A 13,853-nucleotide genomic window follows, 5' to 3' on the forward strand; every position below is an offset into this window, starting at 1 on the left:
AGCCAAGTGAAATGAATAGGCAATCTCGGTATTTTGAGCTGTTGTGATCTCATAATATGACACCAAATTAAAAAAAAATTAAAACAAACTACATCAAATTTGACCTTTTCCAGTTCTGGACAAAACATATTATCAAGGATGCTTTTGGCTTTCATCTCTCTTCCATTAATATGTGCCTCCCTAGCAAGTATTTTACAAATCCCATTGGTTTCTGTGCAGCAAAAACAAAGGTTAAAAGAAGCCAATCTAAAGAAAACGGTTTGGGTTTTGGAGTGTTGGGCCTTTTGATTATGGTTTTTATTTCCTTTTTTTTTCCTTCCTTTTTTTAATTCTTTTTTTAATCTTCACTTTATTCTTTTGTCCAGAAATTACAAATTTGGTTCCCAATTTAGAACGCAATTGTTTATGACAATAAATCAGTTGACTTCACTGATGCAGTGCCATCCAAAATGACTTTGTAATCTGGAAAAAAATAGTTGTGCTGAGGAGAAAGGGAGCGATGGACATTTCCCAGGCTTTTTTGACCTTCTGAGCAAGAATTGGAGCTTGCCTAGTGGTTTAGATGCTAATCTATCTACCCAGTGTGTGGGTGTGCTCTGAGTCACAGCCAACATGTGCACTCACTTCTAAAACAGGGCTTCCTAAATATTTTTGTACGGGTAGCTTTTGTTTAACTTTCATTTGGCAGAGTCCCACATTGGGAACGGTCAAAAGCTCAGGAAGGACCATATGTTGCGTGTAGAGCTGCTAAGAACAACTTTGAAAGTTTTCAAATCGTTTTCTCTCAAACTGAAGAAGAAAAGCCTCACCCTTCCCCCAACATGATTCAAGATATTGCTTTTTTCTCACCCACTTGCCAGAAAACCACATCTGTCCAACTTCAAGTGTGCAGCAACTGTCTGTCCATAGTGAAGATAAATGTCTTTTTGTCTGGGGTATTTTTTTTTTTTGCTTCGGTTTTTTGGTTGTCTCTTTGTTTGTTTGACTTTGCTTGTTTTGGGGTTTTTTGTGTTGTTTTTTTTGTTTGGTTTGATTTTTAAGGGGCTGTTTGTTTGTTTGGCCTGGGTTTTTTGTTGTTGTTTGGTTTTGGGGGGTTTGTTTGGTTTGGTTTTTTTGGGTTTTTTTGTTTAATATGTTTGTTGTATTTACTTTTTTAACCCATGCCCAGTTACCAAAACTCAAGGGGCATCCCGCTGAGGATGTTCCAGGCAACTGTAACCATGTAAATCTGAGCAAACAGGATACAGTGGCCATATACAGTCAGTGGGTACCACCGAGATTTCAGCAAAGAGAAGTATTTATTTTTTTTTATATTGTTCTCCCTATTACATAACTGGGAACAGGGATAATGAACGTTTCAGTCGAAGCATCACAGGTGTTACAAATTGCTTTCTCTCTTGAAGGCCCTGTTATTAACCCAGTTACTGCTGTAATAATACCTGCTGCTCTGCAAATAAGCCTGAAAAATGCACTGGGGCCAGATTCAATAAAGGGCTTAGGTGACTCAGCGTTAAGTTGGTGTAATACCCCGTGTTTAAGATCTCAGGCCTTTGAGCAGAGTCTGAATCCTGAGCAACAGATCTATAAAGTGCACAGAGAGCGTTAGGTGCTTGCAACAACAACCCCAAGCAGCTTAGCATGTACCTGCTTAGACCTAGCCAATAAAGCTGGCTGGGTGGAGAGACAAACCTTAAAACCCACCTGGCAGACCTGCCAGGAGACACTTGCATTTGTTTGGGATCTGCAAACTGCCTCCATTCCAATTCATAAATTTATGGGCATTTCACCCCCCCTTTATTCATTTTCCTTTTTCTTTTTTTCTCCTTCCCTTCAGAGAGCTGTGCAGGCCTTATGCTTTTTAATGTCCCCTCTCTGCCACTGCTGCCACACAGTCATAGAAGACCCTGCTGCTAAAGCAGTGACCTGGGAATTGGATGTGCTAGGTTTGTTTTCCAGCTTTGGCTGCACAGTGTGCGTGGGAAGGGGTCTTCAACTCCTGCCCACCTTCCTTCCCCCCAAGCTTATGCCACTGGTAAAGTAGGTCAGTGTGAGTGGGCTGGAGGGAGAGGGCTCCGTCTGCAACTGTGCAGGAAACATTTCTAGATACACTAGTCCAGAAAGAGAAAGGGCACATTAGGCAACAGAGTCAAGTTTCCTCATGCTCAGGACACTCACCTGCCATGAGGACATCCAGGTTTCTGGCCCTTGTCTGTGCCTGGTTTTCTGTGTTTTGATCAGCAGCGGTTGAATGGGAATGACAGGAAAAAGAAGTTCCAGCAGGGAAACTAAAACCCAGGCCTGTCCAGCTCTGCTTGGAGTGAGTGGCATGGTTGAAGTGGGACTGCCTGTTGCCAGAGTCGCCTCTCTGCTGCTGGCATGGCTTTCTCTCAAGAGACTGAAAGGATTTCAACATTCCGTATTCAAAGAGGGAATGAAAATCTCCAAGTCCTCTAAAGTAAATACTTAGTCTACTGTGTAGTGCTAGGGCTGAGAAGAAGAATTTTGCATTTTGGCAGCAAAAAGCAAGAGTCAGTGCTCATAATAAGGTGAGAAATATGTCCCTGAAAGCTGAGTATGCTTAGAGTACACTTGTGGGACCAATTGTCCCTGCAATAGGCTTAGTTACGGATATGTACAAAGTGACCCTTGAATTACTCAACTCCACTAAGATTGAGACATCTCAGGATATGCACAGACTTACAGCTCTAAGATCTTGGAAACTGAAGAACAAATAATATCTTGAACTTAATCACCACCAGCTTTGTTGGGATTTTAGTCTTAAACGTCTCAGCTGGGTCAAGTTCCAGGTCAGAAAATCTGGTAAAGATTTGACACCTCACTCCTTTTAAATGAGCAGCAAGGGATAGAGTCTCCTGCAGACTGCAGTGCTCCAGACTCCATCCCTCTGGCAGGAAACAGCAGGCAAAATTTTACTCTCAGTTACCTTATTACAACTTCAACAGCATAACTGGGCCAAAAATATGATAACAGAATTGGTTCATGGGTTTTTGTTTTGATTTTCATAGGCAAGGTCGTGCTACAGTATGGTGAGAAATACAAGCAGAATACTCACTACCAACAGCTTTATGTGGCCAGTGCAGTAGAGCTTCTACCTGTTGGGAATCCACTACAGCAGAAACCTCACAGATGTGATTGAAGAAAAATACCTCAAGAGAGTCAGAAACCTTCCCAGACCCAGGACTACAAGGGGCCTTAGATGTGTGTATGATGCCTTTGAGATGTGACGTGCACTGAGCAATACTGCAGACACATTCTGAGTCCATTTTAAACTTCCTTCTGCTGTTTTCTCCCTGAACATTGTTTCCCTTTCTTGCAAAGTTAGCCCAGGCCAGCCTCCCACTATCCCTCAGAGCCCATTTTCCTGCACGGGGAGCTGAACGCCTCCAGCTGCTGGTAGCATTCTCCCCGCGTTACCACAGCAGCGCAAACAGCAAAACATTAAACACCAGGATGCTGTGTGAGAAAAGTCCTGCATCCTCCGGGTTCCTGAGCAGCCTTTATGCAGCTGCCAGGCCCCTGGAGGAGCCTGCAGACTCTGGGTGTTTGCTCCATCTCCTTTTCCAGCTAAGCCTGGCATTTTTCTGGGACAACTAAGATTATCTGTGCAAAATGAGTAGTCAGCACTGGTTATACCAACTTTACGCAGAGAAGCTTTCTAGTGGCCACTCTACTCAGAAAGAACATAACTTAAAACTTTTTCCCCAAATATACTTCTCTGTAACCTTTGACAGGTACATTTGTCCTTCTTATATATCTGCCTGGGCTCCACCCCTGCATTACATAAGCCCTTCTCCCAGAGATAAGTCAACACAGAGGAATTCACATGGAAGGATCTTTCACTGTGGCTCTGAGTGGGGAAGCATGTGAATAGCATGTGTATTACTTTTGGCTTGGTTTCAGTTTATTTTTCCTTCCTTTGAACATATCTGATCTTCAGAAAGTAAGGAGTGATAGAGACTTCATTTCCTATTAGCTGACTGCAGCTACAGATTGGACTGACATACACTGATGTGTTAATTTGGCAAGATATCAAAAAATCAGAGCCAGAAAAGCTGACAGGCAGCACAGTTCCCTGTAAAACAGATTTCCTTAAATAAATCTTTTGTTTTGACAGTGTGACAGCTCTGTTCAAGAACTGTATCTGTATTGGAACAGTATATTTTGATTTCTCCAAGACATGCAATTTAACTGTGCATGGCATTTTGATTTAAAATGTGCATTAACTGCAACTTACAGAGAGTGTACTGGATGGATTAGAAATTGATTCCCTGTTAGGTCTTAAAAATGTAGCTGTTCATCAGGAGATAACTAGGGCTGTTTTTCTTGTGATCCACCTGAGACTGGTTCTTAGTTTGACATGATTTAATATGTTAATCCACAGTCCAAACAAAACAAAACAAAAGAATTACTTAATGGCAAATTTGAGAAGTGATTAAAAAAAAAGTTATGTTGTTAATAGGGAATCACCCTACTTTGAGGGTGATCATTCAAACGTCTAAGTATAAACAAATGCATTCTGACATGATCAAACAAAAAATTTAGAATTGAAAATAAAAATAAATTATAAAAAAAAGAAAGAAAAAAAGAAAAAGAGACTGAGAATGAGCAAGTGTCTGGGAAAACTGTTTCAGATAAAGACTTTTTAAATACTCCTCCTAGGCAACCACCACATTTTTGTCTTCTCAAGATAGAGAGAGAACAGATATCTCCCACATCTTCTCATCAGCACACACATAATACCACAGTGCTGCTTTTAGACAACAAGAATGAAATATATTAATTTTACCATGTTATTTGAAATTTGAAATCTAAGTAAGTGATCCTGAAAGTGTGTTTGACATTTCATAGCTGAGAAACAGTCATAAAACCAAGCAAACTAACTAAAAAAATCAACCCTCACCCCAAACACAAATAATTTTTTGTTGAAATATCTTTGGTTTTAAAATTAATGTAATTCACTTTTGGAATAATTGAAAAAAAAATGTAGGTAGTTATTGACCATGTCGCAAAAAAATGAAAACACAAGTGTGTTGGGGTTTTTTTGAGGTTTTTTGTTTTGGGTTTTTTTGGGTTTTTTTTTGTTGGTTGATTTTTTTTGTTTGGTTTGTTGGTTGTTTTTTTGGGGTTTGTTTTTTTGGTAAAGGCTTAGACAATGTGCTTTTGTCATATGATCTACTAGAGTTAAGAAAAAAAAAATCTATATTTGGGCTTTGGGAATATACAAATATTGCCTAAAGAAGACATTCAAAATACATGAAAAATTATGAAACCATTATTAAAATAAATAATAATGTAAAGGGAGAAGTGCAAAAAGATAGCTTCTGTTATTTTCCTTGGAAGTTTACATTTGCAAGCAGCTATTTAGGAATAGCTAGGACAATGTCACATAGCTTAGAAGTCTGTTTATCCCATTCTAGAAGGAGCCACATATTTGATACACCTTTTGCTTTCTAAGGGGAGTAAAATCTGTTGTAATGGCTAATTTGCTGGTTTTTTTCTTTGAAAGCTGCTTTTGCCATGAGATTTTCAAATGTCTTCAACAAAGTTTGCTCCAAATGCCTGGTGAAATAGGGCTGCAGACCACAGAAAACCCCAGCTCCTATTCACAAGGGAAGAGAAAGTATTCACCCATGGACTGAATAACCTGGCACTACAGCACTAGACCATCACGGTTTTATGGAAAATATGTCCCATGACTAACTAGGGGCTAATTGCTCAACGTTGTGATCAACCTGGTGTGTCTTGGAGATTAAAAAAAAAAAAAAAAAGAAAAAAGAAACCCAAACCATAAACATCTTAGTTTTTGCTCTAAAGACTTTTAGGGAGACAAATGGCATTAAGCAGAAGGCACATGGAAATGTATCGTCACAGATAGCTAGAGCTTTGGTTCAGGGAAAAAGTTTGGAGTTTCTTGTTGACTTCACATAGCAACAGGTAGAAAACCAACAGCTCCCAACAAGTAGGTGCAGACTTCCAAAGATGTACCATGCTTGTTTCGCTTAGCAGAAAGAATTTCTTAAAAGGTTTGGGTTTTAATTTATAAGTTAAAGCTACAGCGGGTTGACCTTTTGGATCGATCCAAGAAAGCACTTAGTTTTGATCTGAAAAGCATCACCCACTGAGGCATAATTTGACCCTTACAGCTAGAATGGACCCATTCAGTACTCTTTTTGTCTTTTTAACATGTCAGATACACACCCTGCCTGTTCTGGGCAAGTGCTTAATACTGTAAATGGAGTGAGGCAGGCTGGTCCTCCATATAGCCCTTTCTTAAGCCCATGGGGTAACTCAGGTGGCTTCAGGGGGGTCACTGCTGATTCATGCCACCAGAAGGTGTAATTAGTGACCCAGCTCATCCATCCTGAGGTATTACATGGCTTCCTTCTTCCTGTGGATTTAGTTCCTTTGGGCTTGATTTGATTTCTCTATGCAATTTTTTCAGCCCCTACAGTGCAGCATGTCACATTTCTGTGAATTTGACAGCCAAACTGAGACTGAGAAGTCTCTCTCTCTCACACACACACGTGCAAATACAGTAACACAGAGTAAGAAGTTAAATTTCATATACAAAACTGAGCAATTTGACAGGTCCAGTGACCTGTTATGCCTTCCATAAAAGGCAATTGGGTGATTTTAACCCACTATGACTCCCATTTTCTTTTTAACATTAATGTGAACAACAGAAAGAAAAAAAAAATCAGTCCACAATATGAAAAAATCACTTATATTGCTTAGGTTATAGCAAAGCTAAAAGTAAAGTATTGTCATCCTGCTTTTTAAAAACCTTTAATAGGACACCAGGCAGGAGAAAGGAAAGTATGGTTTGAATGGGTTTTTTTAATAGCACAGATATTTTAACTCCAGGTTTCATTTAAGCTCTGTTACAGTCAGTTGATTATAAGGTCCTAAATCAGCTTAACAAGACACTGTGGTAAGGATGATTTTTATCTCTCTCTTGCCTTTTGAATACACAAAATAGGGAGTAGAAAACAAGACAAAGCTGAAAACATCTCTCCACAGGTAAACTGCATCTTTACTGACATCCTGTCCTATTTTGCTCCCAATATCCAACACAAAGCTCTGTACAAAGAGACATTTTTACAGACAGAACAAAGGCAATCCTTCGATCTGCAGTAAGTTTTAAATAACCTGCTCATGAAGTTGCCAAAGCAAGCTAAGCCATTCAAAAAGCAGTATTTCTTGAGTTGAAAGGGAGAAGGGGTTTTTTGCATTGAATATTTTTCTGGCAGTGTACTGAAGTCGCTTCAGGACATACCAGTTCCGTTTCTACATTTGCTTAATATTTTGTTCAGACATGTCCAGTCCAGACTTGGTTACCTGACTTCATTGCAGTCAGCTACATTTCTACCTTTCTGTCATACTCGTTTTTGGCACACTGGAAATCTGACTTGGTTTATTTCACTAGTCTTTTAAAACATTCCCAGGCATTTTAAAAGCCAATATGTACAGGTTTTATTTGGTTTGCTGACTTTATCGCCTTTTCTGGTAATAAAAACAAAATTTCTGGTTTGCAAAGAAATTCTGTCACAGAGTGACTTCAGGAAGGAGGGATAGATTTGGGTATATTCCCACTGTATCCTAATCCCAGCTGATATTTGGATAAAATACCAGAAAGCATGCTGATGTCTTAGGAAAAAGAGGCATTGCATTGTTAAAAAAAAACCTAAACCGTTTGTTTTAATCACAGTATATCTTTCTTGAAAATGCTGTCTTTGCACTCCAGTCTCCTCCTCAAGTTACTAAATCAAATCTCGTTGCTCACATTCTCTACCACACAAGCAGCTCCACGCCACAGCACTTTGCAGATAAAAGCAGAAAGTCAAAGATTAAAGCAAGTTTCTTCAAGAAGCTTTTATATCAGAGTTGTGCATACAAGCATCCTTTCTTTTGCTTGTAAGTACACTAATCATATTTCAATTGCATGCCTACAATATAAGGTTAATAGCTTCCTTATTTCCTTATTTTAACATTTCCCCTCTACTCCCTCAGTCTTTTCAATTATACAACCTAGATAATTTCTTTCATTTCCTTCCTCCAGTGTCCTGTTTTCATTCCTTATAGAAAATCATATTTGGTCACTTACACTTTTCTGGAGGATAAGCACATGACAGCAGCATCTCTTGCTCCACCATGGTGCTGTCTGTTGCAGAGGTCGGTGGTCCCTTGAATAGCGCTTTAAGAAAATATTTTGGAAAGCTAAGCTCACTCATGCAGGCTTCTGATCTTCTCCAGTACTCTTGGCTTCTCTGTGCTGTCACATGTTATCCTCCCTCCTGAGAAACCTGTGAAACGGGTCTGGCAACACACAACTGGTGTGTCAGAAGAGTTTTAATTGATTCATTGCAACAGGTACCCACCCTCATTAAAAAAAAAGCTGTTGAAAGGAGTAGTCTCTTAGCGCCTCATTTGAAATTACAGAACCTGCCCAATGTCACAGCTGGTGCACTTTAAAGGGAAACTACTTGCTGGCTTTGCGAATACACAGGAAATAATTTCAAATCAATCTTAACGTGTCAAATAAACCACAAATAGCGGTAGAGTTTGGACGCTTCTGTGCTGTGGGAGAGCAGGGATCCTTCTGTTGTGCAACGAGATGGCAAGGGGTGCCACTGCATCCCCCAAGGCACGATGTCCTGTGGGACAAAGCAGCTCCACAGAGCCTTCTGTCTCCATGATCAGCCACTCTGACTGCTACTGACATGAAAAAATGGTGTGGGAATGCATCCCCAGGAAGGTGAGGCTGTTAGTGCCTCAGTGCTTGCAGGGAGGATTCCTCCACGCAGCAGCCATGGAGGTTGCTTTGCCTTTCAGCAGCCCTAGCTACCACCCTAGGCTCAGCCAAGAGTGCCCAGCACTGCCCTGCAAGCCCCTCTCAGCTCAGTAAACATTCACCTGTTACCCCCACGACCAAGGAGGATTGCAGGTGGACCCTGATTCTGATCCTATGTCAGCTTCACATCAGGGTGCATCCTGTAGTACTCCCATAGCACTTCCCTACTGCTTTTACAAGCTGGTGATGCATCTCCCAGTGAGGCTGTGGTTAGCAAGGAAGCGAAAAACAAGAGACATGGGATTTATGTCTGACTTTATCTCTGGTTTGTCCTGTCAGCTTGGGCAAATTGCTTTACCTCTTGGTGTTTTTGTTTCCACATCTTTACCACGTGCATAATTATAGTTCACTTTCTTTGGGAAATGCTTTGGAATCCCTTTACAAAATGGAGCATGAAAGAGGAAGCTATCATTATTGTACACTTGTAAAATACTGGGATGTGGCAGACAATAAACACAAAGAGATTTTATGCATATAAAGTGTCTCATTTTAAAAAGAATGTGACCTTATTCTAATAATGATTTTAAAAAGGAGATACACCTACAGAATTTGGCAAAAGCTCAGATTCTGTTTTCACAGTCGAATGATGAGAGAAAAATCTAAATCAATTCTCACTTCTAGGAACACTACGCCCTCCTGGAAATAGCAAGTCCACCAGAGGTTCCTCAGTGGAAAATGATATAACATGGCAATTTCCTGCTTTTCTCTCACCTAGGTTAATAAAATCCCTCATTTTACAGCCTGTGAGTACTTACATTATACTCAATAGGTCAAAATCCTCACCCTCATTTTCTTTCTTTCTCTTTGAAAACTGAAACTCAACAAAGCTTACAAAGATCACTTTTGTTTTGGTTTACTCATGTGCAAGTAAGATTGAACAGATTGATGCAAAGTTGTATTTTCAGAGGTTGAATTCACTCATATGGGAGTCTAGTACTTCTTTTGTACTTCAGTGAACAAGATGAAAGAGGTGCCCAGAAAAGCTGTGGATGCTCCATCATTGGAAGTGTCCAAGGTCAGACTGGTCAGTACTTTAAGGAACCTGATCTAGCAAAAAATTTGCCTGCCCAGAGCAGAGGGCTTGGATTAGATGTTGTTTAAAGGTCTCTTCCAACCCAAACTGTTATGTAGTTCTATGCATGCATTCAGCCTCTCCAGCAATGTTGCTCATCGGGGAGCCTTCCTCAAGAAGAAGGATTGTAAAGGGCACAACAGTGAGCTAATTTTCCTCTGGAGTTTAGAACAAGTGATTTTTCACCTGTTCTACTTGGGGAGACAGTAGTGTCCAGGCTGTGAGATGAGCAGGAGGTTATGCCTTGGCTTTCCTGCCTGTGCTTCTGCTGCCATAATTCGTGTACTTCCACTGTCAGGCTGAAGGCATCTCAGATGATGGAAGAACATTCTTGAGGTGATACACTGAGGACTCATATCATCTTGAAAAGTATAACAAATTTGCAAAATCTTTCAGGAATTATATTGCTTGTGTGGTCTGTGGAGAAGCAAAGTTACTGCTTTTTCCCTCTGCATCTCCTTTCTGTAGGACAGTTCCCAATAGATATTTATTTATCCACTGTCCTGCTTAGACTAAAATCCTTAACATGGGTGGTAGCCCAGAGATTAAGCTGGGCAGCAGTGAACTGAAGATAAGTGGATGTGGGGAAACAGCTTTTTGTGAAATGCCCCTTGATTGCGCGTTAATACTGACACATTCTGAAAGCTTACCTGAGTCTCAAAACATAATTCTCTACATGACTTAACATGGCCAGCCAGCATTATTATAGACCAGGATAATAATGCATATAATAAATGTGTAACCTACTTGCTTCTTACTCCATAATCCACTAATTTCAGAGTCATGTTCTAGGATGTCCTAAGGTTACTGCCCTGACAATTTATAGTATGGGGTGAATCACTTAGAGCTGCAAGCTCAGAAACTCTTGGAAATGCATTTGCAGAAGAGTGTGTATTCATTTGTGTTGTCTGAATACCCATAGTTGTAGTAGGTGACTTCTCAATAATCACATTCTGAAGCACATTATCAAACTCATATTGGGCATCAGATAGGCACAGTCTGGTTTGAATTTCAATGGAAAGAATTCTTATGAAAAAAAGAAAAGCTTTCTGTAGAGAGATCATATAAAAATTGCACAAGCAATACTTTAATTTTTTTATCTCTCTGTGTAATTCTGCCTGTGAACGGAACAGGTAAGGACTTAAAGCTGTTTCCCAGTCTTTGGAAATAAAAGGCACGGTGTGAGTTGATTCCAACTTTTTACAGCACAGAAGTGAAAAGTATCAATTGAGGCTGTGCTGTTTGTTTGAGGTAACACTGAGATGGGCAAATGCATTCGATTAAACATCAAATCCTAAAAATCTGAACCAGTATTGTCAACTTAAGCCAAAACACTAGGAAGAATCAAGTTTACATAAAATAGCATTCTGTTGCAATCACAAAATTAAGAGTATGAAGTGGCATCAGCCATCTATGTCTTTGGACAGACTCCAAACACTCAAACTGATGCATACATTTGTATGTGAGTTACTGCAAAGAGTGTTCAAATGACAAACATCCCATAATTGTGGTCCTTGATCTTCCAAGAAGCTCATATCTATAATTATAATCATTGTCTGAAAAGAAACAAACAGTGCAGGTTTACAGTAACTGGACAATTGATGCTTGTCTCCACTTCTGTCACTGAAGTGACAAAATAACCAAGTCCTGCTCTCATCTGCTTCTTTATGGTGCTACATGTGTCCTCACCTCAGTATCTTGCTGTAACCCACAATTATGTGTCATTAACTTTCCATGGAACTGATCAAAGGTCATTAAATTCCAGGCTGATTTGGGAATAAGCCAGAAGTCTGAGGGTGGACCCTAACTGGCATTCAGTGGAAAAGGTTTAAGCAATTGTTTCTTTAAACAGCACAGATTTTCCACTACAGGTAATAACTCTTAGTCAGTGCTATGTCAAGATCAAATCCTGAATACATTGGTGCTGAGAGGCATGTTATGGTGTCATCCAGACCATTTGGGTAATCTTTGCTTTTCTGTTCTAACTGAAGAACCTTAAAATGCCTAATTCAGCAGAACAGTGTTTGAAAAAGGCTTTCAGGTATGGCAGCATGTGTTACAGGACTGGGGCAAGGGTAGGAAAGGGAGCCAGAGCTCTCTTTGGAAGAGATGAAGCTCACTCGACGATCAACTGTGCTGAAACTGCTGCCTTGCCCTGGAAGCAGTGAGCCATGAGGTTATGAAACACAGAGATGCCAAGCATGGCATCAGAGGAGCAGAAATCCGTACCAGCTGCGGGCAGGGGAGAGGCACAACACACACTGGGCCCTGAGCTGCTGTGTGTGAAAGGCTGTAGGAAATGAAATCTTGTTGCATCTGTGTGTTTGGGACAGAGGCTGTACTGAGTTTAGATCCCTGTGTGTGAAGTGATCAGTCCAGGCTGTCTCCACAGTCATGGAGAGAACCAGGCATGCTGAGGGCATGAGTGGTGTGAAGTGTTCCAGACATGTCCTTCAGGCGGAGGTGAGCCATGCCCTAGAACTTCTACATTTACTGAGATGCATTCTGCTTTCCAGAAGCTGCACAGAACCAAATAGGTTGCACTTGTTTTTCTAGCCACACTTTTCTGTTTATTTTTTCAGACAGGAGAATGAATAGTTTCCACTAAGCTATGCCCTGCGGACTGCAGGATGACCCTGGGAGTATAAAAAGAAAGAGGAACCACAAATAAATACACAGCAATAGCAGTTCTGAATATGTCACTGCCTAGGAGTAAAATAAGGGGACCTGCATAGACCACCTGAAATTTATCCTAAGCCAAGATTTTCTGAACTTGATATTAAACCGATGAATTTTTTTGTTAGTTCATTTTTGTTTGGTCAGTTGTTTTTTAAAATTTAAATTAAACAACAACTCAATATTTTGATTTCTCAAGATCACAAACCAAATGCCATCACATGCTTTTAGACAAAATCTAATTTAAGCATCCACTGTCAGGGTAATTTCTGTGTGATATGTATCTGCTGTCAGATACAATGCAGATTTCTGAAGAGCAAAGAGTGGTAAGATAACTTGGCACACTGACTACTTTATCTGGAGTAGTTTCAAGGAATGCAGCTTTAAATACCAGGCCATTCAACACTACTATCAAAGTTTTTCCTCCTAAACTTCTAGTTCCTTGAGATAAATAAGCAAATCGCATCAGGCTGAAAGGGCCACGGGAATGAAGTCAGCCTGCTAAGCTGCTGCAGAAACCTGAAGGGCTCCAGGGACAAGAGGCTGGGAGGAAGTGATGTGCTTTCCCACTCTCTGAGAGAGTGATGCAATGTGTTGTTATCCAGCACGACTTTTTTTTTTTCTATTTCAGCTCAAGGAATCAACAAACACACCTGAAGGCAGAAAGGGATGTGTTTAAACAGAGGAGATGTGAACAGATTCAAACCTCAGACTTAAAACAGGCCAACAAAAAGACTGCATAAGGGAAAAAGGAGGCAGTAGTAGTAATTGCAAGGGCAAAACCATGTGGAATAATGAATCCAGCAATAAATTGCTACCAGCTCACATTGATTTCCACTTAAGTCTGTGGGCTGTTCCACTGCCAAGTCCTGCCTGTTGATGGGTCACAATCAGGTAGAATATTTCTTTAAGGATTAAGTTCTCTTTCCAACTTGTCTTCTCTCCATATTAGGTTATGTTGTGGTGTGAGTGTTTGGTTGACTGACTGGTGAGCCAAGAAGGCTGATGCCTGCCTTTGCTTCTGCTGTACACTCTCACTTGCAGCACTTCCCCTCAGAGCCCTTCTGACAGGCTTCATAACTTCCAGTTTTGAATTTCTCAGGTCTGTAGCTGTTTGTTTTGCCAGTGGTGAATCATACTGCTCCAGTATGGATTAAATAAAGTCAGATGGAAACTGTGAAAATCCCGTGTTAAAGTCAAAACGTCATAGTCTGGAGGTAAAGATTGTTCTTG

At 40.4% G+C, this 13,853-nt stretch overlaps 1 protein-coding gene across 3 annotated transcripts in view; it reads right to left on the reverse strand.

Moving 5' to 3' along the window:
• The window catches only part of PTPN3 (protein tyrosine phosphatase non-receptor type 3), a 162,781-nt gene extending 154,428 nt beyond the window's left edge, over positions 1-8,353 (reverse strand). For 2 of the 3 annotated variants that reach the window (XM_085052267.1, XM_085052265.1), the window contains exon 1: positions 8,126-8,352. In XM_085052267.1, the coding sequence (XP_084908393.1) occupies positions 8,126-8,252 (127 nt within the window). In that variant the 5' untranslated portion in view covers positions 8,253-8,352. Of the gene's footprint in view, positions 1-8,125 lie in introns of all 3 variants that reach the window. The other variant, XM_085052266.1, reaches the window with a different exon arrangement.
• Positions 8,354-13,853: the final 5,500 nt, after the last annotated feature.

The sequence above is a fragment of the Lichenostomus cassidix genome, chromosome 2, assembly GCF_008360975.1.
Source record: "Lichenostomus cassidix isolate B80296 chromosome 2, HeHo_3.0, whole genome shotgun sequence".
Classification (NCBI taxonomy): Eukaryota; Metazoa; Chordata; class Aves; order Passeriformes; family Meliphagidae; genus Lichenostomus; species Lichenostomus cassidix.